Here is a 26,720-nt window from a genome sequence, read left to right as displayed (position 1 = left end):
AACTTACCAGACAGGACAGGTCATTTGCCTGTTTTCTTTTATATCCTTGTTTTTACTACCAATGTTAATGGGTTTATTATTATTATTTTTGTTAATTAAATTGATTCATGGATAATTACATGTATTCATATGATGCATTCTGATGTTGTCATCTCTGTCTTCTTTCATTTCCCTCCCCTTTACACACACATTTCCCCTCATGTGTGTCCTTCTGTCTTGTGACCCAACTGAGTTTAACCAGGGCTGCCTGTGTGGCCACAGACAGAGAACATACTGGGGCCTCGGTGGGTCCGTAACTGAAGGCAATATTTCCCCTTTTCTCAGAATCCATCAGCAACCAGTCATTCAGCGGGAAGGTCCCACAAGCCCCTCCCACATACATGACTGACTGTTGGCAGGACCAGTTCTGTTCAGGCCCAGTGCCCATAGCTGCTATGACTTCATGATTTCAATGGCCAGGGCATGTGAGATTGCACAGCCCTTCTCCCTATCTTCTGGGTCTTACTCTTTCTATCTTCTCTCCTGAAACATTCCCTGAGCCACAGAAGCATGGTAGGAACATCTTGTCTAGTGCTGAAGCTCCACATCTCAGCATCTCAGGCAACCATATGTCTCTGTTTTGAGTGCTGTTCACAACAAAGGGAGGCTCCCCTGATTAGGGGCTGGAGTAACATTTGTCTATGGGCACAAACTCAGATACTAAGAAGGCAGTCTACCATCATTTAGCAAACCATCAGGAATAAGTTGTCTGCTGGGGCCTATGGCTTCCCCATGGGTGTTTGGCCAGGTTTACTGTTCCAGGCACGGGTTCCCATTTGGGAAGCCAACCCCAAACCCAATCAGAGAGCAGTTGGTCACAGTTGTTCAAGTGACAAGAGGGTAATGTAGATGCAGTGAAAATTCAAATATGGTCCCTGCTCACTCTCAGGATCCCCCCCACCCCCCAGGGAGCAGGTCAAATAAACATAAAGCAAGGCATTGTGGGAGAGGAGAAGAGTGCTGCCCTCTGCACTTCAGTCTAGATGGGGAAGTTGGGAAGTGAGGAAAGAGAGACTCATGGGATGGAGGTGAGTGGGATGGGGTCAGAGTTGAGCCTGAACAATGAATAACAATCCACTCAGCAGACCATAGAGAAACTTAGAGTATTGGTGTACAGAGAGACTCTGAAATTACAGATGGTTTGAAATGGTCAGAAAGCAGGAAGGGTTGACCTCAAGAATTCCTCCTAAACACTAGCCCTAAGGACAATACTGGGCTAGACGGGGAGAAATAAGTAAGTCTGGGTCAGATCACAGTGGACTTTGAATGCCAAGTCAAGGGTCTGGACTTGACTGTGTGTGTACATAAAATGGAAGGGTAGATATTTTCCCTGATGACTTTTAAATAAATGAATGAACTATCAGAATTTTGTTCCACTGTTAGCTTTTCTATCCACCCTGGCAAGTGTGTTCTGTTTTCCCTACTACACCATTTATTTTTTTCTCTAAGTAGATTGTCCCGGAATGTCCTTGCTGGCTGCTGTCTCTTTTAGCATATTCCGTTCCTCCTTGTTATTTTAGCCCAAGCCCAGGTAATCACTCACAATTTTAATTGTCTCCAGCGTTAGACAGTGTAAGGCTGGCTATTAGTAAGCCTCTTGGCTGCTGAGCTTGAGCAGAGGAAACCCCTGGAGTCTGTGCCCAGACTTGTTTCCAGGCTCCGTGCTTCCCACCCACATTTCTGGAGCACTTTACTTTGTAAAGATTTAGTTGAAAATCAACTTATGGATTCTTCCTTAATTGGCTTGGCCAGGGTTAATCTGTCACTGGCCCAGCCAAGCTGGCTTCCATTATGCAGCCACACTGAGGATTTCCTGTGTTTCTCTTGTCCTAAGGGAGGCTGGCTGTTTTTAGAAACAAATGGTGTTGGTGAAGGCCAGCATCCCTGTGTCCTCTGAAGTGAACCCAGCAGGGCTCCCATCTGACTCAGCCCTCCAGACTTTTCCTTGAAAAGAACAAATCTTGGATTTGGCATTTGCATGCTAGAGGTATATATATACCCTTAGATTAATGCAAGCCTTGCTGTTGATTTCTGGCTATTTGGATTACCTCTTGGAAATGCTCAAGGGTGTGCACGCAGTCCATGCTGGAAACACCTGTAACATCAGGATGTGTGTAGAGAGGGGATTTCTATGCCTCTGGATATCTCGGAGTACCTGCAGAGAACAGCAAGGGCATCCTGTGGCACTTCTGAGGTTGTCCCATGCTGACCGCACTGATTTACATGTAGGGGAGGGAGCCTGAAGCTTTTACTATGAGATTTGAGTCATAAGTGGGAACTACGGGGCACACCGCAGTGGCACTAGAAAACAGTGATGTTAAGGCAAGATTTTGTGTCTGAACAATCTGTGAAGGTGAGATCTGTCCCTCGAGGACAGCCGTTCACTAAAGACACAAGCACAAGAGGCAAGTCCCGCTTTCTCTGTGATACTGCAAGAATGCTGGATTTCCCAGGGCCGGTATGTAGTGAGGTCATGCTGTATGTGATAGCAACCTGTCAAAAAGTAAACTGCCCCTTTCCAGCCTGTGGTGCCCTCTGAGGCTCTGAGGCTCTGACAGTCCTTCTGGATGTCGTTCCTTATGATCACATTTGCCCTGAACTCACTAAACCAAGAGCACTAACTTCTAAAGAAAGGGTTTTGAAGCCCAAAGTATCCTGTCTATCAGGGGCCAAGGGATGCCACAAGATCACACCACGCGACAGACCTCATGCAAGAGATTTACTGGGGGAAGGGGGGACCAAATGGCTGCCTCTGAGTGGGCGTGGAGACAGTGGTAGACCAGGCAATGATGGTTGGCTTTATGGTGGGATGAGTTTGGCTTTATGGGGGGATGAGTCCAACCTTGCAGCTGAGACATCTTGCCATTAATGACACCTGGTGGTCTCCTAGAACTGTCCCTCAGTTACAGCAAGTACAATTAAGCTTCATAAAATAATCCTCACCAGACTGGCATCTCGGACTGCACATGGAAGTGCTGAGAACACATATAATGTCTGATACCTAATAATTGAGAAACCACTGGACATCAAGGACAAGGCAGAGGTCAGGTTGTAGAAGCAAGAGCAGTGGCCACACCTGTGAGGTAAAAAGCCTGCCAAATCAGAAGCATTTCGGCTAGGAAAAGTTACATGCGCATTTTCTTTGGAAACTTTTAGTGAAGTTGGCTTATGTTCTTTGTGTACGGACACACACATACTCCTGTGTTTGGGTCCTGTCTTCTCATTCTTCCTGTAACTACCCTGAGACCATGATGCGTGTCTAAGGGCACACGAGCCTCAGCACCACAGCATCTCACCTTAGGAGATTTAAAGCAATGCCTCTGAGCTGTCCACTTAAACAGAAGTGTAGAAAAGGACTGAGTCAGGTTAGGGACACATCTGAAGGCAGGATCTGGGCTTTTTCAGAGTCACTGAGTCTCTAAACCTTAAGTTTGTGTCTGTTTAGCATGTAGCTTATACAGTATACATTTTAATCATTTCTGTATGCTGATATGTCTTTCACTAAGAATAACAGTATATATAAAACACATAGCTAACTTATTACTTACATAAATAACTTACTCTTTGGCCTTGGTATATGCATATATGTGTGTGCCGAAGCCAGAGGTTGGCTTTATGAACCTTCCTCTACCACTTTTTACCTCGGTGGGCTTCTTGGATAGGGTTTGTCCCTGAACCTGGAGCTTGACATTCAGGCTGGACTAGGCAGCCAGCAGAGCCAGCTGTTTCCCTTGACCAGTACTGGAATTACAGATGTGTGTGTCCTACCATTCCTTACTTTTTATGTAGGTTCTGCGGAGAGGAACTGGGATAGCAAGCACCTTACCCACCGAGCCCCATTTCCCCAGCTCCCACATGTTCATGTTACATTTATTGAACAATTATTAGGTATCAGACATTATATGTGTTCTCAGTACTTCCATGTGCAGTCAGAGATGTCAGTCTGGCGGGGATTATTTTATGAAGCTTAATTGTACTTGCTGTAACTGAGGGACAGAATGGTTGGTACCTGCTGTTAATGTGTGGGGAATTCAAGTAGAATGACTTCCCTGGGAGCAAATTTGTAAAAAGCCTCTGTCCCCACCCCCACCCCAGAGTATATAGAGCCTTTGGCTTTACAATAAAAAAAGACACTTGGGTAGGTAGTCCCAGCAGGGTTAAGCACTGACTGCTGCAGGAACAGGGGGCATTTTGGAGATGGGGTTAGAGAGGCAGCTTAGACTAGACTGAAGTACCGGTGTGCCAAAACAAGGAATCTGGATTCTATTCAGTAAATAGAGGGGATTACACGGAAATTTTTCTGAGCTGGGAGAGTCAGATGACAGGGTCAGATGACAGGGTGTGTGTGCTGCAAGCCCGAGAAGTCTGGTAACAAGGAAGGTAGCTGGGAGGGTGTGGCAAGGCTCCAGGCAGAGCAAGACTGCAGGAGTACCTTTGCTCACTGTTCCTGTAGGTCAGAATGCTCTCTGGCTCCTCCTACTCACACACACACACACACACACACACACACACACACACACACACACACACACACGAGCACGTGTGCCTCTTCCTAGATGGTGCTGAGGTCGTTCACATGGAGACTTTGTTTAGTCCCCACTTGAGTGGACATCAGCTCCATCTCCTCTGCTTCTCTGTCTCTAGCACATTCTTTTTTCCCCTCTCAGAACACATTTGCAAATGTCCCATTGAACATCTTTACATACACTTATCTCTGCCCTCTAATCCCAGCTCCTCTACAACAAGACTAGGCCTTTGCCTCCCTAAATACTTGGCACAAAGCCTGACATTTTTCCAGTCCTCAATAAACGTGTGATAAATGAATTCTTTCCAAATAAAAGCAATGGCTCTATCTATGGAAACCCAAACTGGACCTGAATAATCCCAGCAGTGGGGGTCAGGTAGGGGTGCTGAAGCATGAGGATCAAGAGTTCAAGGTCAACAAGGTCTATATTGCAGCAAGACTCATCTCAAAAAAGGGGGTTTCCAGCTTTGGGAGGCAGTTTTTGAAGTTATGCTAGGGACTGACAACCTATGGTCCGAGGGCCAACGTCAGCCTACTTTGTAGACTGCTTTTGTAAATAAAGCTTTGTTGAAAGCACAGCCATACCTGGGAGCAATGGCAGAAGTCGTAATAAGGCAAGCCAGACCATAGATCCCAAAGTATTTCCTCTTCAGCTACTTACAGCGTTTACCAACCCTTAAGTTAGCCACCTATGATTAGTTTCTGGAGGTGGGGCTTAGAAGTGTCCCAGTCACACATCACTTCATTCTGCCAGCTGTGTGAAGAAGGGAGAAAGGAAGGAAGGGAGGGAGGGAGGGAGGGAGGGAGGGAAGGAAGGAAGGAAGGAAGGAAGGAAGGAAGGAAGGAAGGAAGGAGGGAGACCCTGATAGGACTGGGGCTACGGATTAGAGATGGGAAGGAAGGAAGGAGATGCTGATAGAGAGGACTGGGGGCCATGGATAAGAGATGATGGGCTTTGCTCCCATAGCTCCCTGCTGAAGCCTCTCCTGTGTGTTCTCTTCTAGTCATCCAGTTTGGTTTTGTCACCCTTTTTGTGGCCTCCTTTCCTCTGGCCCCCGTGTTTGCTCTCCTCAACAATGTCATTGAAGTACGGCTGGATGCAAAAAAGTTTGTTACAGAACTGAGACGCCCAGATGCTGTGAGGACCAAAGACATTGGTATGTCGCCCCCACCCCCACCCTCTGAGGCCTGGCATTCCCCCTTCCCTTCCTTCCTCATGAGAATCCTGCCTCCTGCTCCCCAGAGCTCAGGAGGCCAGCACAGCCCTCCTTTCTTCACCCCTTGGAACTACTGTTTCCTTCCTTGGATGTGGGAAGGCCATTGGAAGTCATTTAACTACCCCATGTTGTCCCCTAAGTTTCCAGACAGAAGCACCCTAAGTTTTTCTATGCAATGCCAGTCCTGGAAGGGGCAGAAAGCCTTCCCAGTTAATCTACCTACACAGTGCCATCCCATTCTGGGGTCTCGCTGTCTCTAAGCACGGGATGGGACTAACCAGAGATGTCTGCACTTCTGTCTTACAGGAATTTGGTTTGACATTCTCTCTGGAATTGGCAAGTTCTCCGTCATCATTAATGTAAGTGTTTGCATTCAGAAAGCCTTAGCTCTAAGGGAGGAACTTGAAGAGAGCCCAGCCTTCGAAGCAGGAACCAATCTCATTACCTTCCAGCCTTTCCCCATTTTGGAGCTTTGTTTTAGTCCCTTCTTCGTGGCTACACAAGCCTTGTATATAACTCATGTTGCTGCCTGGCAGTGCAGTTTAGCTTTAAATTTTATTAAGAAAAAGGCACTTATCCACATGACTATATGCCTCAGATTTAAGAGTCAAAATCAGATCTTTTTGGTGCGAAAAAGAATGAAGAAACAATTTGCCCTATCTGCCCATCTCTTTCCATTTGTTTTCTATCCTTGGGTACCTGGACTGTTGCCTAGGTTGCAGTTCCTAATTCCTCAACATTCTCAGCGCAAAGCCTTGATCACTCTCCGGGACTGGCATGTTCTGTAGGTTAAGCTAAGAAGAGGAAGAAGAAGGGTGTTTTTCAGACTCATATACATGGCAGAGAAATTACTGTTCTCTGGATTAACAGTGGCCAGCTAGGGCCTCCCTCCAGCTCTTCTTTCCAAGAAGGCACCAGCCAGCTAGGTGTTATGTTTAGAAATCCATAGTTTATGCTCCCTCGAAAGCAAAATATTGGTTTCTAACCTAGTTCCTTGACACCTGCCTACAAATGATCAAGAGGTTCTGGGGAGTTGTGGAATCAGTCTGCTACAGGTTGAATGTTTAGATGTAGGAATCACCCCTTTGGACGCTTAGAGATAAAGCTCAATTTAAAAGGGAATAAGTTGTTACTTTGAGTCATGTCGACTAGAAAAGAGACCCTCAGTGCCAGCTACATTCTATCTGTGTTACAGAGTGACAGGGCAGTTTGCTTCCCTGGCCACTAAGAGTTTTGATTACTTATCAAACCAACAGGACATAGGAACTGTTTCTACCATTTAGGAAGATTCTAGAAATGATGCAGGATAATGGAAGGACGAAGAAATGCTCAGCAAATCACAGTTATGATAATTATCCGTATGTTATTAATTTTCAAATATGGATATGGCCCACTTATGTCTATACATTCGGGGAAAAAATACCTAAACCAGATTTTAAGGGGCCTTAATTATTGCACAGACTATAGTATAAACAGCTGCCAAAAAGATTTAAGGTTCTCTTTGCAGAAAGTCACTCCAAATCCAAACATGCAATCACTCACCTGCGTTCAGCTTACTCTTGGTCATTTGTAGAGCACTTAGACATCCCATATGCTGTGTGGGAGGAGTATGGCCCATCTAGCAGGTCCAGTGCCTCTTCCCTTCTGTCTCTCCCCTTTCATAAGCTGAATAAAGAAATGCTTCCATTGCACGAGGCACTGCAAAGTGTCTGGAGAGGATCATCTGATTGAGGAAACTGTTTAACTAGGTTCCTAGCTCTTTAATCCTCCCCTAGGACATATGCACAGGGCCTCCAACTCCCTCATCCAATCTACCAGCACCACTTTCATCGAACCAAGGGATTTTCTCAGCATACCTTGAACTCTGTTTTGCTCAGCCAACAACAGTGTCAATCCAAGTATCTTAGAGGTGGCCCGAAGCTTCCAACTCTCAATATTGTCATTTCCTCTGTCCAAAACTGTGAGCTGTGAGAACTTAGGGACAGGCTCTTGAGAATGCTGTAGATGTTCCCATGTCAATGCTTGTGGCTCCTCTTGATGGTCTGCCCAAGAGTGGACAGCACCCTCAATCACATGTCCCCTGTGCCTTCCAGACACCACTCTTTGAGACTTGTTCTTAGTGCTTGTCATTCTGTCCCCAGGCTTTTGTCATTGCTGTCACCTCCGACTTTATCCCCCGCCTTGTGTACCAGTACTCCTATAGCCACAATGGGACGCTACATGGCTTCGTGAACCATACACTCTCCTTTTTCAACGTCAGTCAGCTGAAGGAGGGAACACAGCCTGAAAACTCACAGTTCGACCAGGAGGTTCAGTTTTGCAGGTAAATGATGTGGGGGAGGAGGGCCAGGAGCAGTAGCCAAAGAGTTATTTAGAGGACCTGGAAGGGGTTTCTTCTTCTTTTTTCTCCATCTCCTATCCCTCCAGAGTTGCTATGAACTCACTTGATTGAGTCACTCAATATTATCGAGAGCTTTTTGTTACATACTGTAGAGCAGATCATGTGCTATCTAACTTTTACTATGTTGTCAAGGAGAAGAAAGCAGAGGAGTCAGACATCATATGGACTCACATGTAGGCCCATGGGCATGGTGAATAATCAGAGGACAAGGAACTAGAGTGGAAAAGATGAGCTTCCTACATGAGCTGTGGGGAGATGAATATCAGAAAGGGGAAGTATTCTAGCATGGAGCTAGACAATGGAGTTTCAGTGAAGAAGGACTTTTGAAAAACTAGTGCTGGCCAATAATATAAAATATGTCAGAACTCCTGGGATCGCATGGGCCAAGCACAGAATTTGAATAGCATAAAGAACACATCAGAAAGCTGTGAAATCTCACAGCACCTCTAATATGATATGATAGGAAGGCATGGCCTTTTAGTCATCAGAGAATGACACATACAAAGTGTATGTTGAGGTAACTGATGTGATTTCAGAGAGGAAGATGAACTAGGGTTTGGAGAGCACAGAGAGGTAGTCAGTCAGGCTGCTGAGCCACTGAGACATGAGCTGGGATAGGCCTGGGCTAGAGTCACCAAGGAATTAAGATTAAAAAAAAGAAAGATTTTTCATATGATATGCTGCAGAGTTAGTGGTGATAAACACAGGTGGAGGTGGGGAGGAGGTTGAGTCTGGGCATGGCTTGGCAATCATGGTTCTGTTGACATGTCCAGGAAGGTGCTAGAACCTGATCTTACAAGATAGGGTGGGATTCTGACTTTGGTAAGTTGGAATCTCAGTGCAGTCAAAACAGTGAAAAGATCAATACTTGGACGATCATGTCATACTGAAGGTGCTGCATATTTCACGGTTTCCCATGTGTTCTTCTTGCTATATCCAAACTCAGCATTTTGACCTTTATGACCCTAGGAACTCTGACACACTTTTTTGGTCATTTCTATCTTCTCAAATGTCCTCTTTAATCAAACCTCTACTGTCTAGCTCCACACTAGAGTATGTTCCTTTTGCCATTCAACATTTATGTGTGCTGAGTTTGATGTTGGTCATGCTGCATTGCCAATGATGGTTGGAAACCCAAGCAGTGGTTTTCACCTTCCCCCTGGATATGTTCTAAGCTGGTATTCAGAAGAGGTGGCTGAGTGACACCACTTCAGGAATCCCCAAAGTCAAAATACAGGAAGCTCGTTGTGACTTCTCAAGGAAAGCTAAAGAACAGAGGGACATTGGGGAACAACTTGTTTGACCCTCCTGGACCCTGGAGACATGACAGTCTTAGCCATGCCTCCATCAAAGACCACACCCTACATATTGCAGACACAGACTAAGAAGCCAGGGGGAGATGTGGGACTGGCAGGGATTGTTCTGGCCACCATCCAGTGTGTCTTGTGAAAAGCTGCTGGCACCCCGTCAAAGCAATGTTCTGCTTTCCTTTTTCTTAATAGCATATATGAATTAGATAAAATCATGTTTCACTATGTCATTTTTATACATATATAAAATGTACTTTGACAATCCTGTTCTGGTTTCCCTATCTTGTCTCTTCTTCCCCTCTCACCAATCCCCTCCTCTTCCAAGTAGTTCCTTTTCCAGTTTTATGTCCTTTATAAAAATTCTAGAATCTGCATGTGAGAAGTACACGTGCAGTATTTAGTTTATTGAGACTGACTTGTTTTCTTTGCCCTGATGTTCCCCATTTCTAACCATTTTTCTATGAATGGCATAGCCTTGGTGAATGCAATTCTTTATGGCTGAATGCAACTCTGTCTGTGTCTATGTCTGTGTCTGTGTCTGTGTGTGTGTCTGTGTCTGTGTCTGTGTCTGTGTCTATGTCTGTGTCTGTGTCTGTGTCTGTGTCTGTGTCTGTGTCTGTGTCTGTGTGTGTGTCTGTGTCTGTGTCTGTGTCTGTGTCTGTGTCCTGTGTCTGTCTGTGTCTGTGTCCTGTGTCCTGTGTCCCGTGTCCCGTGTCCTGTGTCCTGTGTCCTGTGCTGTGTCCTGTGTCCTGTGTCCTGTGTCCTCTGTCTGTCTGTCTGTGTCTGTCTGTCTCTCTCTCTCTCTCTGTGTATATGAGTTCACATTTCCGTTATCCATTCATCTGTTGATGGGCATCTAAGCTGACTCCATTTGTGACTAGAGCAGTGATCAATATGGGTATGCAGAGTCAGGCATGGGGACACATGCCTTTAGCCCCAGCAGAGGCAAGTGGATCTCTGGGAACTCAAAGCCAGCCTGACCTACATAGTGTGATCCTGTTTCAAAAGAGAAATGGATATGCATCTCTCTCTATGGTGTGCTCACTTAGATTGCTTTGGAAATGTACACACGAATGACAAAACTGGACTGTTTGGTAGTTTTATTATTCTATTTTTTTGAGAGACTCCACAGTGATCTCCATAGAGGCAGCACTAATTTACGTTCTTTGCACAACATCGCTTGGTATAGTCAGACCAGTGGGCATCTGCTCATGTTTTCCCCTGTGGACTCAGAGTCAGACATTCCTAAGAGAGATGCTTAAACTCAGATCTAGAGTCTGAGACCACGAGAGAGATGCTTTGGTCATCCCAACGCAGACAGCTTAGCTTACTGACCTATGATTTAAATGGATGGCCATGTTCAACTCAGCACTAACGAGATCTTAACTATAGTCAACCAAGAGAAGACGAAACAGCAGTGACCAAGCCCCCCAGCAGACTATCTATTCATTTATATGAGTATAGATGTTTCAAAGGTTTTACAGGGTGGAGGAGGGGCTACAAAGTGCCTAACCCTCAGAAGTCCTCTTGTGTTTGGATTTCCTCCTACACTAGGCACTGCCCCAGGCCACTGGATCTGGCTGGCTTGTCAGACTGTCCATGGTGCTGGATTTTGGTCTGTAGCTCTAACAGCCCTGCTCTTTAGCACAGGGGTTCTGTGCCAGTGCTGCAGGACATTTTGGGTGTAATCATGGGCCTTTCTAAACCTAATCCAGTCCCTGGATAATGACATGGAGACTATATTTATTTATAAGCTTTTGGCCTTGTAGCTAGGAGTTGTTTCCTGCTAGCTCACAATCCAATGGTCCCTTTATACTGATCTAAATTCTACCACATGGCTGATTAGTTACCTCGCCTTCCTTCCTGGCCTCCTTCTGGCTCCATGTCCAGCTGGCTGAATCGCCCATGTCTGACTCTTTCCCAGAGTTCCTCTCTTTGGAAGTCCCACTTTACTATTCTGCATATTGCTATAGGTCATAGACTTTTTACTTTAACCAATCAGAAGGTGATGTTTACAAAATACTAAGGCCAAAAGGTGCTTAATAATACCAAAATCCACTCTGTAATCAGATCTTTGCTGGTCCAGAAATTAGCATTTGAATAATACATGGATAATCTTTACACAGTACACAAAAACATCACTCCAACATATGGATTTGTTCGTGTTGCCCACAAAGTCATTCAATAGATTTGCACTAAACAAATAGGCCCTGAAAAGTAGCAATTCTAATATTTTTAGTAACTGGAAATAAATAAAATTTTTAACTGGAAGTGATCGTGGAAACAGTCTCTTAATGTTTGAGTCTATCAAAAAGAAATCAAAAGAAACTGGTAAGACTTGGGAAACTTTGGAGTTCTCTAAGATTATAGATGTTCCTGGCGACATATCCTGAACTAAAGTTCAGATCAAATTTCTACAAGAGCACAGACTCCCAGGGTTATGCAGTGAGAACCAAGGCGAATACTATCTGTCTCTTCAGCAGGTCTAGCAGCACCTGTCAGTCATAGAGCGAACCCCAGGGATCTTTCCCCTCCCCCTCCCCTGACTAGATCACACAGTAGCAGCTATGCTTTCTAAATGCCATTGTCTGATGGATTCATACTGGGAGCCAAGAGTAGATCTAATTTTGAATGAGGTTTAATTCAATCAAACAAGTCAAACCCTAATCTTTATCTCCCAGTTCCACTTTAGTCAATGCAGACTGTACTTTCAAGCTCCACATGGTTGGCATCAGCTGTCCTGACCAATCAAACGGAGTTTACTCATCCCACACTGCAAAGGCTCAGGACCTGGACAGGAGTCAGGACACACAGGGCTGAGCTTCCGGCATCTGCTTCAAAGTCTCTGGATTTTCCAACCATTTATGCACAAAACTAACAGTACCTTCATAGTTTCTATGCAGGTAGATGAAATTATGGTGTGTACATTACCTGTTCAAAATTATCCTGAGGATGAGGAGATGGCTCAGAGGGCAAAGATGTTGCTGGACAAGTGTAAGAATCTGAGTTCTGACTCCCCCCCCGCACCCCCCTCACACAAGGCCCAACACAGTAGTGCAATTCTGTAATCCCAGGGCTCTGGCAGGAAGACAGTAGGCAGAGACAAAAGAACCCCCTGAAGGTCATGGGCTAGCCAGGTGTACAAGGTGCCTACCAAAAGACTATCTCAAAGAAGGTGGAAGGCAAGGAGGGATACCACAGGTTGTCTTTTGTGCTCCTGTGAACACAGACATAACACACATGATGGAGAGAGAGATTTGATGAAAGAAACTTGCTGCCAATGAGGGACAGAAGTATCAGGAGCATGCTTAGGAGGTGTCTTAGTCAGGGTTGCTATTTCCTGCACAAACATCATGACCAAAAAGCAAGTTGGGGAGGAAAGGGTTTATTCAGCTTACACTTTCCACATTGCTTTTGATCACCAAAGGATGTCAGGGCTGGAACTCAAGCAGGTCAGGAAGCAGGAGCTGATGCAGAGGCCATGGAGGGATGTTACTTACTGGCTTGCTTTCCCTGGTTTGCTCAGACTGTTCTCTTATAGATCCCAAGACTGCCAGCCCAGGGATGATATCACCCACAAGGGGCCTTTCCCCCTTGATCACTAATTGAGAAAATGCCTTACAGTTGGATCTCATGGAGGCACTTCCCCAACTGAATCTCCTTTCTCTGTGGTAACTCCAGCCTGTGTCAAGTTGACACACAGAACTAGCCATTACAGGAGGTATACTTTAACTCTATCCTTCTGCCAAGAAAATGTGTCTTCAGAAACAAATCATCCCGAGATCAAACTGGAATGGCCTTTGGAGCAGTTAGGATCGTGGGATCATTGTGCAAATGTTTGAAACCCTGGTACAGGTTCTGCGATACAGAGCTTCCATCAGGAAGTCCAGATGAAGCAGGGGTGTAGGTGAGCAGGATGTTCAAATGCCACTCTAATAGCATCTCACAGGGTCACTGGGGGGACAGCACCTCACTCAGACTTAAATATTTGGGGTAAACATTCAAAAGAGATGGAGGATAAAGAATGAGGAATTCAGTGGCTACAGTAACGATCTATTTTATGTTTTTGCTTTGTTTATTTGAGACATGGTCTTCTTGTGTATCATGAATAGTTATGAAGCTTAGAAGGGTATGCTGGCTAATCTTGTGTCAACTTGACACACAAATCAGAGGTATCTGAAAGGAGGAAACCTTCATTGAGAAAATATCGCTATAAGATCTGGCTGTAAGGCATTTTCTTAGTTATTGATGGGGTGGGATGGTCCAGCTCATTGTGGGTGGTGCCATCCCTGGGTGTTCCTGGGTTCTATAGGAAACCAGGCTCAGCAAGCCATGGGAAGCAAGACAGTAAGCAGCACTCCTCTATGGCCTCCACATCAGCTCCTGCCTCTAGGTTCCTGCTCTGTTTAAGTTCCTGTCCTCTGGTGATGAGCAGCAATGTGGTAGTGTAAGCAAACTGAATAAACCCTTTCCTCCCCAACATGTTTTTGTGTTATGATGCTTCGTTGCAGCAATAGAAACCCCAACTAATACCTCTTTGCCTCTTCCTCCCCACAAATGCATGAACACTTGAGTCACAAAAGAGGATATAGAGGTAACTATTTTCTTAGTTTTAACTTAGCCATGAATCTTTTTCTGCAGTGAAAAATACACCTAATTGTGAAAATGTAAAATCCCACGTGAGGCTCCAGAGCTTCAGAATAGCTATTTCGTGTAGCGCGTCACTGAGATGCACAGACTTGGGGCTGTTTCTGCTGCATGCTGTTATGTATTTGCAAGCCCTTGATAATGAAGCACTAATATATCCTGAATTTTTTCTTTAAGAGTTATTTATTATTTTATGTATATGAGTATACTGCCACTCTGTTCAGACACAGCAGAAGAAGGCATCAGATCCTATTACAGGTGGTTTTGAGCCACAATGTGGTTGCTGGGAATTGAACTCAGGACCCCAGGAAGAGCAGTCAGTGCTCTTAACCACTGAGCCAGCTCCAGCCCCAAGAAATTTTTTTTAAAGAGCTAGGATTACAGATGTGGGCTACTATTTCTGGCTTACAGATGGTTTTGTTGGAATTCCATATTCATATGACCAAGCTAGTCTAGCTAGTCAACAGGACAGGGGTGGCAATCATAGAGAACAGGGTGTCAAAGGGGGTGTTGGGTGGTGAAGGGGGTGTATGAAGAGCACTGCATCCAGGAGAGAAGCTAGAATGAGAAGGAAAAATAGATGTCAGATCCAGAACCTATTGGTCACAGTGACGTGCGTGGAGCCTTCGTGATGTTGTCTCTCTGAGCATAGTTAAGGTGACTGGGTTACATTGAAATGAGATGCCTTGTTCAAATATAAGTGGGTATCTCGGCAACAGTACAGGATATGATCTAGGTAGAGTATGTCAAGTAGGATTAAGAAGGTTAAGAATTGTTGATGGGAATTAACTTACTTAATGTGGGTCTTATGGGAGATAAACAGAGACAGGGAGAGATAAAGAGAGGCAAGGAGACATAGACACACACACAGAGACAGAGAGAGAGACAGAGAGAGGGGGGGAGAGAGAGAGAGAGGGAGAGAGACACACACACACACATACACACACACACACACACAGAGAGAGAGAGAGAGAGAGAGAGAGAGAGAGAGAGAGAGAGAGAGACTATGCCTATGGCAGAGGGACTGAGATAAGTAATTTGGGAATCAGATGCAAGTCTGTAGCCCATAGTCCAGCTTTATAATTGCTCTGTAGCAGGAAATGGACTTTACATTAATGTTCTGGCAAACAGCCATGAGAACGTGGTGGCCCTTCTGATTCTCAGTCATCAACTACCTCTGGGGATAAATAGTCACATGAAACTGAGCTTTGGTCTCCAATCCAACCTTATCAGGGGTAAAGGTTTTTAAAATAGCAGTAAGCATTAAGACCTGTCTCTGGCTGCCCATTTGTAATGGGCAAAGAGAGGCAAAGCCACCACTTCTGGGGACAGGCTCACCTCAGTTATTGAACTATACCAACACAGCTCCTTCTTAAACAGTTCCAAGATGTTGGGCATCAGGCATGATTAGTGGCTATTGGAAAAGGTCAAGCAGCCACAAGGCACTGGGAGGGTGGGGGTATGAATAGTGGTGTCTCAGTTCCTGGCTCAGCAGGAAGCAAGCAGAGAGTTCATGGGGACAAGGACACACATGGGCTCCATCACCCCAACTGGACTATTTGGAGGTGTTGACCATGCAGGAGCGGGCATCCTCAATTGGCTCCTGCTATGCTTAAGCGCTTCCATATCCCAAGGCCCTGTGCAGAGCCTTTGAAGATATCGTTTCTGCCTGTGTCTGTTCCATGTAACAGCAGAGGTAGCCCACTTTCCCAGGTGGCAGCTCACTGATCTTTACCAACTGTTGGATTGACATGGTTCTCATTAGCCCCTAATTGCCTCTACTGTTTTCCTCTACCAACAGCCAGTTTCAGAAGGCGTTCTAAAGTGGCTCAGATGGCCTGAAATTATTGTACATAATTGTTTCAGCATTAATATGACATCCAATTCCAGTGAGGCTATTTACAATGTTTTTTTTTTCTTTCACACCACTGTTTGGAGTCAAGAAAGACACTCACCAGCTGACTCATTATAGAGCTAACACTTCGTCTAAAAGTCTTTCTTGATGGTGGGTGCCCAGCTTCTCAGGGTTGGCTTCCTCCTCTCCTTCAGCAATCGTGGTTTCGCAGCTTGTGGCAGATCTCACAGTTACTGGCTACCCTATAGGTGAGGATGGACAGAGGATGGATACAGCTGAGGGAACCTCGTTCCCTCTCTGTCTATGCATTTGAATTGGGTTCAGATGTTAGATATGCCCCTGAGGATTTGCTTGGATGCTTGGTACCTGGCTGGTGGTGCTTTTCTGGATTGTTGCCAAACTCCTTAGAGTGGGGCAGGCATCTCTGGAGGAAGTAGATCACCGAGATTTGAGGTTTATAGCCCTGCCCTACTTCCTGTCCAGTGTCTACTTACTGATAGAATTAGATGTGAAATGTTCCTACAGCCGTCCTGTCCCCCATGGTGGGCTGTCTCCCCTTATACTGTGAGCCACAGTGACGCCTCTCCCTTTCTTAACTGGCTTCTGTCAGGTATTATATCACAGGTATATATCAGGTATATATGTCAGGTATTATATCACAGTGGTGAGAAGACAAAGCAACAGAGCCTTGGTTTCCATGTCTGTAAACCTGAGGGCTTTCCAAGAAATCTAACGGTTCATTAGTACATGACTATAGTGCTATAAAAATCTGAAACACCGCAGGTCGCTGCTCCAGCACTGCTCTGCTTCCAGCTGAACCTCTGTGCAAATCCAGCATCCTCCAACAATAGGCAGGTGGGATGTGTGTGAACCTTTCCTCATTTTTCCATTTCTTTAACATAATAGGAATTGCAGAACCTTGAAGATATTCATGGGTTTGTCTCATAACAATGAAACATAATTTTAGTTAATAGAAACCTCATTTCTTTAGGTAATTTCCAAATTTAACTCTATCCATGGAATTCTTCACAAAATAGTATCAACATAATTTTAAACTATGTGTAATAAAATGTTGACTTTTTAAAAAATCAGTTTCACCTGTTACACGGAGATCTGCCCCAGTTAACACTGTAATTCTGCTCTTGAAATCTCAGTATAAAACACATCAGAGTCAACTGATTATCGCTGGTACTTAGATCTTTTAAAATTTTGTGCCTCTATTGCTAAGAGTGTAATTCAGCAGCAGAGAATCTGCCTGACATTCACAGAGGCCTCGGGTACCATTCCTAGCACTGCAGAAAAATTTAAGAACTTCTTTCTTATAAAAATAATTCTGTGTACATATATCTGTGTATGAAAGGAAAAGGCCCCCTTCATATTCCCACCCCAGACTTTATCTCCCAGGAGACACCACTGTGCCCCTCTTTGGGTGTGGAAGCTTCTAGAAATCACATTAACCTATGTTATTTCATTAAATTCTCACTGTATCTTCTTTTAACACTGAGTGTACATGCACACCTGTACACGTGTTTTTCATGCTGGGGCTGGAGGGCAGGTGCACACATGGTGTACTGGTTGCTTTTTCTGATTTAGACTGCTGAGGTTCAGAGACATGATGTACCTGACTCATGTAGAAGGCAGAGGCACCCTAATGCCATGTGTCCTGTTTAAATGACCTAGTTGTCTCATGAGTGAAAGTCTGTCTGTCTTGGAAGACTCAGAAGCAACTCTTCAAAAATAACATTAAAGCTCAAGGGCAATAAAGCAGAAATGGAGGAGGGGTGAGTTTCTCCAACTGATATGCCTGACATAAACTTTCATGTCCCTTTGGGGCCAGCATGGACTTGCTGGGAAACTGAGGCTGCCCAGGGAAGACTCTCAGGTGTTGGGGTCATATGACAGGATGGGGATGGACTAGAGAAAAACTGTACTTCCTAGGCCTCAGGGTGTCCTCCACCAGTCAGAGTCTCTTCTGTTTTCTGCCATTTACCTACAGCAGGCCCCTGTGGCTGCCAGTACCTGGCACCTCTGATGGGCATTGGCATCATGGGCCTGGAATTTAAGTGTTCTGAAACCTTCTCTGGAAGCCAGGAGGACTGAGAAGGTTTGTCTGTGTGCCCTGACCAAAGTTATAAGTCACCTTTAGCAAAGCGAAGAATAGTTTCTGTAGGTCTGCATCTGTAACCCACAAATCCCAAACACGAGGCTCAAAGAAGTCTGAAAGGCTTCGTGTTCAAACTACACCACAAGTGGAAAATTAAACACTACAAAACATCGTTACATGAATGCAGTGGTTTAAATGTAGTGTATAAAACTATCTTAAGTTTATGTGTGAAAGGAATATTTGAACCGTCAATGAATTTCACATTCTTGCTTCAGGCCCATCCCCGAGATGCCTTAAATGTAAGCAAGTTTTCCAAAATAGGAAGAAATTCTGAAATCTGCAATCCTTCTAGCACCGCGTGTTTCAGATAAGGGACTCTCAACCTGTATTGGGTGGTTGCCTCTGAAGGACCAGGCTTCAGAGTTCTGGGCTGAATTCTTTGAGTTGGGACATAGCCACACCGGGAAGGAAGGCTCAGGCTAATGCAGCTGAGAACAGTAGGTCTCAGAACACGGAGCCATGTGGGCGATGACTGTGTTAGTCATCTTTTCGTCGCTGTAACAAATACCTGCAATGAACAATTTATAATTTATAAAGAGAAAGTATTTATTTTGGCACTTGATGTTTCTTTGGGCCTGTGGCACGGAAACATCATGGAAGAAGCATGGGGTAGAGGAAGCAGGAGAGAAAGAGGAGAAGGAGCAAGGGTTTCCCAACCTTTCGTACCCCAGTTGACCAAAGGACTTCCAGTGAATCCCCACCACTTTAGGCTTCCACCATCTTCCAACAGAGTGACAGGGCACCAAGACTTTAACACCTGGGCCCTTAGAGAAGTGTCAGGAAGGAAGGACCTGGGACCCAAGTGCTGGATGTAGCTTCAAACAGTCACTTGCTATCTCCAGAACACACATTTCCCTCAGCTCTGGACTTAGAAAACAAGCACCCCAGATAATTACCACAGTGGTTTGAACAATGAAGCCTATTAGCCACCTGTCTATTCTTAAAGCTAATTGTCTCTTTGTTTAGCAAGTGTCTTCTAGCTGCTTAAAGAAAACAGTTGATAAGCCTGACTTCTTAGGATCACATTTCAGAGGAAAAAAAATAAATATTATGTAACCCGAACTTACATTGGCATGTAAACAACCAATTATGTACCCAGTGGCACAAGCTTACTGGAATCCATGCTCTTCAAAAGATGACTCATGGTTCATTAGTGGATTGTGAAATCGCTTCAGTGGGTCACAAACAGCCTTTGGAAGGACAGGACAGATTAGAATGGAATGGAGGGTAGGCTAGAGTAATGTACCAACTCATCACATATGGTAACATTTATATTCTGTGTTGTATTCATTTCAGTAATAGATATGTCTACTCATTAGTGTAAAGTAAGTTCTTATTGCTCAGAGAGTTACTTTAGGAAGGAATGTGGACAGATGTAAACTGTGTCAAGTCCCTTCCCACTAATTTCTGGGGTATGGCTTTCCCTTCCATGTAGCCACCCTTCCCTTCTCTGTAGAGAGCTGTTCTCAGGTTGATCGCTCTGGACAGATCTCTGCCAAGCCCCTCCCCTCCCACCACCCCAGACCCTCCATCAGACGAATGCGCCTGTTAGATTCAAAACATGTTTTGGACACCAGGGGAGGGCAGAGCAAGAGTCCTAAAAACTGTGGTAAGTTAGTAGCCGAGTTGGAAGCTGAATTTGATTATTTATGGATTCTTTTCAGACTGGAAGGGGGGGCAGTGTGCAGTGACTCTCAGAGAGTGAGGAAGCTCAGTGAGCAGCTGTCCTGTCACAGCCAGTGCTAGGAAAGGGGAGGGATGGGCAAAGGGACTGGGCTATGTCTGGGGAGGGAGGTTCCCCCTCCACCCACGTAAGCAACAGCAGGGTGTACCCTCCTCTAGCATTGGAAAGGAGCAGACCCTGTTTTGCATACAGCAGAAAAATAGGCAAATCTAAAAAGGCTTTTCTCCATTCCCATGACATCCTATCCTATTCATTTGAGTCACATGCTTTCTGTCCCCCTTGCTCTGTCTCCATGTCTCTGTCTCCTCAGTTTCTCCTCCCCCCAATCCTTTCTCCCCTTCTCCCTGGTCTCTTTCCCTTTCTCTACTAGCAAGCAGTCTGCGTAGCGCTCCATGTTCTCATCCTCAGCCACGTATGATCTAAAAGAATACCTCGGCGCTCTGTGGTGCTCTGCTGGGATGCAGTTAGCTCTGCTTTTCAGCCAGATGTCATATCAAGCTTGCGACAGCTGCGATCAGCTGTTGGAAGTGGGGGAGCCAAGCAGTGAGGTGGGAGCACCTGGCTCCTGGCCAAGCCCTAGTAGAGAGATGAGTGTCTGTCCTACAGCATGTCTTTCCCTTGCTGACTCCATTGCTCCAGCGTTTTCTTTGTGTATACATCTCTTTCTTCTACCTCAGATGTTCTATCCTCCTTGTACCTATTCCTTGGAAACTGGAAGCCATTGTACTGATACATAGACCTTTTACAACATTAGTTTCTTTGTGACAAGGGAAAGGACCCTCCATTTATGACCCCCACCTTCAACTTCAGCTGTTGATAAGGTGTTCTGTGATAATGAGGAAGAGCCTGGATTCTGTTAGATTTATATCCTCACTTTCCTCTGCTTCGTATTGACCCTGAATTGCTCGTGGGCCATATACTTGAATTCTGAGTCCACCAGCTTCCTTCCATGCATGCTATATGGGATACCTGCTTGAGTGTTTTGAGAAGATTAAAAGACAAACATACAGAAAAGTCTTCTCTTTTGCCCAGAGCTATATATATGCTATGTGTCCTGTTCTGCGTATGACTCTCCCTGGTCAGAGTCTCTTACTGTGCCTTCCTTAGCAGACAGAGACAAACACACAGACACACACAGACACACACACACACAGACACACACACACACACTACTGGGTAGTGTGATACCATCCCAACTCTTTCTCCACCCTAAGGGTTGCCATTGGACATGTAATTCCATTGAGAGAGTGGGTCTGAGATGGTCACAGTGCTGCTATGAACCCTTGTTATTTTTCCAGGATTAGAAAATGAATTCTCTGGGGCATGAGTCATCGCAGAATAGGGGTGAAAAGTCAAAGACAGAAAACAAAACATGCCTTTTCTCTGTATGCCTGAGAAGGAAGTGGAAGGCTCACACCAGATAAGTACAGATAAGTCACAAAGATGACTAAGGAGAAAGTCTGTTGACCAAGTGTGGTTGTTTATGACCCTACCCCCCATTCATTCAACCTTTTTTCTGCTTGGGCTGCACTGGCTTTCCTTTGGTTTCAGTGGTGCAGCTGGAAATCCTGGCTACCCTCAAAGCTGTTTCCTGAAGAGGACCCCGAGGTGACCTGCTAGTGCCAGTGTCTACCTGGGATCCAAAAACTGCTGCATAGCACCAGATGAGTCATCTGGGAGCCTCTACCAGACAATGGGAGCCATGAAGGCCACATGGACCTAGGTCACATCTCCTTTCGTGGACTCCCCGAGAATCACATCCTGGCCCCAGAGGAAGCTTTTAGGAGGTGTTGGAGAGAGAGCAGGAAAAACACAGCTGTAGATTGACTTTTGTGGACTTTGATTTTCTTTTTTAATTCCAAAGACAACTGTTGGTTGGACTGTGGATTTCCACTATCTATTTCTCAAGTTTCACAGCCAAGAGCTCAACTGCTGCTCAGATCTTGAGATTTTATCCACAGAAGTATCCTCTTCCCTTCAGTCTATACCCAGTCTACTATTTATCTATATCCTAATTTTACCTATTTAGTTTATGTTCATGTGTGTGCATAGGTATATGTATGTGTATGTAGCTGAGTGTGTATATGTGTATGTACATGTGTGCACATGAATATGGAGGTCAGAAGCCAACCTCAGCTGTTTTTAGAGATGGTTTTAGTTTTTAGGCTACGCTAGTTGACCAACATGTCCCAGGATTCTGCCTGTCTCTGCCTTTCCATTGCTGGGATGGCAATCACATGCCACCACTCTACCTTTGTAAAGTCAAACTCAGACCTTCATGCTTGTGCAACAAATACTGACCAGCTGAGCCATCTCCCCCGTCTCTGTCACCACTCAGTCTGAACATCCTATCTTTCTTTGGGCAGGTTCAAAGATTATCGAGAACCACCATGGGCACCAAACCCTTATGAGTTTTCCAAGCAGTACTGGTCTGTTCTGTCTGCCCGTCTGGCCTTTGTTATCATCTTCCAGGTGAGTTATTCAGGTGAAGACCAACCAATCAGAATGCAGGCTTCCCAGGTGAAGACTCCTATAGAGCCCTGCCTGTCCCTCATAGTCTGATGCTTACGGAACAGTCACTCTTAGTATCTGGGTGTGTGTATGTGGCTTTAATACCTCTGTGGGACACCGAACTAAGGGCACTGAAGTCCTTTGTAACAAATGACATCAATCACATCATCTTCATGTAGCCCACCAATATCTCCTCATATACTTTAAATCATTGCTAGAGGACATGATAATGAATGAAATGCAAACTCAATAAGGACAGGTCTAAGAAATATTGACAAGCATACCATGCAGGTGTGTCTGCTGGTGTGGCTTTGTTCTCGGTTATTTTTGATCCATGGTTGGTTGAATCTGAGCATAGCAGGCCATGGATACAGAGGCCCACTTGTGCTCTGTGACATAGGGAACTTCACATGGGGCAGGCAGCAATAACTGTAAAGCAGGAGAATTCCCCCGAGAGAGCTTTGAATGGGTGGACTTGGCCGAAAGATAATGAACTCCAGAGTAAAGTTATTGAACAGATGTAGAGTAAGTTGCAAAGTGGAGATACTTGCCCATTTAAACTGGAGAAGGAGAAAAGAAAACGGAGAACCATTGAAACCAGAGTCTCAGCACTGGGACAGACAAACAGCACATCCCTTCTGTCAGCCTGAGAAAGGGCTCAAGTTCCGGAACTTTCCTGCTGAGTTTGTGGGTTTCCCCTTTGTTAGCATTGTTCACCATGGAGACATCTGGCTGGAGGGGTCTGCAGAGTCATCTAGCCACCCCTGGAATGAATAGCAAACTCGAGCTCATGTGATTCCTATCTTTGACAATAGCCACAGCTCCAATTGCGACGCTGAGATTCTCTGAGCTCCCGGAGCCTCCAATTCCCAGTCAGGGTCCTGTTGATCTTTGAGCAGAGGCCAGAGCACAAAGCCAGATCCTTTTCTCTTCAGCTCCCTTGGCTTTTGTATTCCCTAAAGGCAGGTCTCTGGGGGGCTCTAAGGTATCCTGCCCCTCAGACTCCAGCCCAGGATGTGGAAAAGCCCACCAGCTAATCTTTCACCCACAGAAGACACTATTCTTTCTCTGTAGAGATGGGATGATATGTTTGACAAATTGCCTAGACATCCCCCTGCTGCCCCCCCCCACTTGCACCCATTTCCTCACTTGCCCATATGTCACATGTCACAGGTCACTCACATTGGTGGTGGCTAGAGGGAAAGCCTGAAAAAGCCTGAATGCCTGGGAGCCTCTGAAAGCACTTGTTCCTAAAGCCTTCTCTTGAGTTCCCAGGAGCAAGAATTAAATTCAGGGCCTGTCACCACCTTAGTTTCCTAGAGGGGAAAGAGAAGACACACAGCATATAGCTCCCGGAAAGAAAATCATCAAGAGTTGAGGAATGTGCTGGATGAATGTGTAGGAAGGAGAGACTTGATAGATGAGCAAGAATCAGAGTATGTTAGCTTGCATTGGTCCATGCCAGGCGTCATAGGTTGATATTCATCCCTCATAGAGAAACTGCTCCTAGGAAAGACTTTGCTTGCCTCCCTGTGTATCCCAGAGATGCGCTTAGCAGGAAGCCTCATGCAAGTGTCTACAAAAGCCTGGGATCAACCAAAGAGAACTGGATGCAGAGAGTCCTTGGGGTCTGCAGAATGAGGAGACTGAGCTGTAGGGAGCTGGGATAAAGCCAGATCAATGAAAACATCTAAGCTCCTAAGCTGGTATTGAGGACAGAAGAGACAGAAAGGGAGATGAACGGGGCAGTTGTCCCACAGGCAATCCTATAGAGGCCACTATGGTCAGCGGATACTTCCTTGGAGGCCCCAGTCTAGAGCAAGTCTAGAAGCGTGAGGACCAAGGACATGTGAGGATTCTGTGGTTGGTGCAACAGTGTACTATGTGACTGGCTTCCTGACAGGAAGACACACAGGGTAGCTGCCACTTACCACATCTTGCCATTGCCAGTATTTGATGTGTATTATTAAGTCATCAGTACTCATAGCTGCTCGAGGAGTAGACTGAAGTTGTAGTAATTTTACTAATGGGGCACCATTACCAGTGAGGGTACCAAGGGACATTTTGGCTCATTGGTAAAGACCATCCAGCCAGTGAGTCTTCAGTACTGGAGTAGTCCCTCCGAAGAGGTCAAGGTGGACAGTGGTGAGCTCATGTCCACCGATGCCCTTATTGATCCCACTACCAAGCCAAGGCTCACCATTTGTGTCACTTCCTTGTCTTGACAGAACCTAGTGATGTTCCTGAGTGTCCTGGTGGACTGGATGATTCCGGATATCCCCACTGACATCAGCGACCAGATTAAGAAAGAGAAGAGCTTGCTGGTAGACTTCTTTCTGAAGGAGGAGCATGAGAAGGTCAAGCTGGCTGATGAGCCCGCCCAGAGGAGCCAGGGAGGTGGGGATCGGAGCAGGAGGAGCCGTGCAGCCAGCTCTGCACCATCAGGCCAGAGCCAGCCAGGCAGCATAGCATCCTCAAGGTCCCAGCACACCAATGTATGAGCCATTGGCAGCAGAGGAGGGCATGTTATGGTGAAACGCATGCGTACACCATATGTTCCTATAACACAATGGTACCTCTTCTGCTGGGAACTGGCTTATGGGTGTCTCCAAAAGGAAGTTACAGAAAGGGAAGTAGAGTGAGAGAGTGCAGGAGGGAAGGAAGCTGTACAGCTTCTCAAAAAAGCTAGAAGCTTGTGTTTCTTTTAGGTTGACTTTTGAGCTGTGTCCTTTCAGGGAGTTGGTACCCCATGGGGTTTGCTTCACCATAGAATTCTCTCGGGTCCTTTCTTATTCTTCACCATCATCTTAGGTGAAAGAAGTTCAGTGAGGGTCCCATCCATCCTAGCACCCATCTAACTGATCACACCCCCTTCATACTGTCACCCTGGAAAAACCTCTCAGAGACACTTGTGAATGGGGCCACAACAAGGCTGGGCAGATGCAAATGAAGTTACAGGATTGATTTCTGTGGCCACTGGACCTGGTGGTAAGGAAGAAAGGTCCTGTCCAGGTTTGTCTGCAGCTCCTGTGACAAGGATGCATACAATGCAACTCATGGCCGTTTTATGCAAGTTCCAGTTTAAAATAAAATAAATGGAAAGAGTCTTTTTTTAAAAAAAAATGCATCGCTTGTCTTTGATGCTGTGTTTCTTCTCCTCCCCTCCCTCTTCTCTCTCTTTTATTCCTTTTTTGTTTTTCTGCTTCCCTCCCTCTCTTCCTTTCTCAAGCTCTGCTCTCACAAAGCAGGCAATAGAAGACAGAACATTCCTGTATGGGGACAGGTGATGAACCAACTGCTGTTTAGTCATTTTAGATAATGGTGAATGCAATGGAAAAATGCTAGGGAGAACAGAGGAAACAGGAAGCGCGGGACATAGCAAGTGTGGGTGCACTTATAGCATATCCATGGGCTGGCTCAGAAAGACTGTCAGCAATGTTAGCAGGAGGTAACTTTGCTTTTCCTTTATTAAGGCAAAAGGGAGCAGTCAGGTCAGGTAAGGGGCACTATAAGGCAGAGTAGGAGCTGTGTTTTATATTCATTGTAGAGCAGTGAGAGGTACATATTGAAATGCTAACATAGTCAATTGGTAGTTGCTCTCTGGGACTCTGTGGGGAGATTTTCATAAAGAGTTGGATAGAAAGGCCAGTCATTGGAAAAGCCATTGATGCTCACCACTGTCAATCATGCTTCTTATATTTCTCAGCCCCTTCTGCAGCCCAGAGACTAGTTGCAACACTATATCGTCTTGACCCATCTCCAGGTCCACACAGGGGAATCTGACTAGTTTATGCCTGATAAGCAGATACGAGGAAGGGCCTGCACCAGAGGAGAGCAGAAAAGGGCTTTGATGTTTCCAGAAACTCTAAGAACGTGAGATGGTGTCTAGGATTGGGCCTCTTGAGTTTCTAAACCCCTTCTTCTGTAGTAATGGTAAGGCACACGATGTCCTTCTTAGAATTCCAGGTAACCATGCCCCAGACCACCCCGTACACGTAATACTACCCTCAACCATAATTGCATCATATCTTAATATCTCTAACTACCCCTGGAGCCTGGGTCCTAAGTAGAGTAACATAGAAACATGGCGACATCTGCCAACAGGCGTAGCTCTTCCACAGAGTGTGTGGTGGACAATGAGAGGAAAATGTCACTTCAATGAGAATTAATGGCATGAAGATTCCAAGCTTGAAACAAGGGGAGGTCCCAGGGATTCACATCTGCATTTATGGTAGTCCTGATTCCAGGGCCCATGAGAATTAATGGTCAAGGTTTGCCTCCATCACCAGGAAGCCCACCAGACACTGACTGAACTACAGCTCCACTCACAAGCTCCTTACACTCTCGAGATCCACTTCCTCCTACTT

General features: G+C 45.5%; 1 protein-coding gene across 5 annotated transcripts in view; it reads left to right on the top strand.

The window, feature by feature from the left end:
- Ano2 (anoctamin 2) overlaps positions 1-25,461 on the top strand; it is a 320,900-nt gene extending 295,439 nt beyond the window's left edge. For all 5 annotated transcript variants that reach the window (XM_085839879.1, XM_085839877.1, XM_085839878.1 and 2 more), the window contains 5 exons: positions 5,569-5,721; positions 6,088-6,140; positions 7,923-8,104; positions 22,209-22,314; positions 24,582-25,461. In XM_085839879.1, coding sequence (XP_085696005.1) covers positions 5,569-5,721; positions 6,088-6,140; positions 7,923-8,104; positions 22,209-22,314; positions 24,582-24,854 — 767 coding nt within the window. In that variant the 3' untranslated portion in view covers positions 24,855-25,461. The remainder of the gene's footprint in view (positions 1-5,568; positions 5,722-6,087; positions 6,141-7,922; positions 8,105-22,208; positions 22,315-24,581) is intronic.
- The last annotated feature ends 1,259 nt before the right edge of the window (positions 25,462-26,720 follow it).

The sequence above is a fragment of the Mus caroli genome, unplaced genomic scaffold (genome assembly GCF_978045245.1).
Source record: "Mus caroli unplaced genomic scaffold, Mus_caroli_1 scaffold_7, whole genome shotgun sequence".
Taxonomy (NCBI): domain Eukaryota; kingdom Metazoa; phylum Chordata; class Mammalia; order Rodentia; family Muridae; genus Mus; species Mus caroli.
This window is presented reverse-complemented; position numbering and strand designations above follow the sequence as displayed.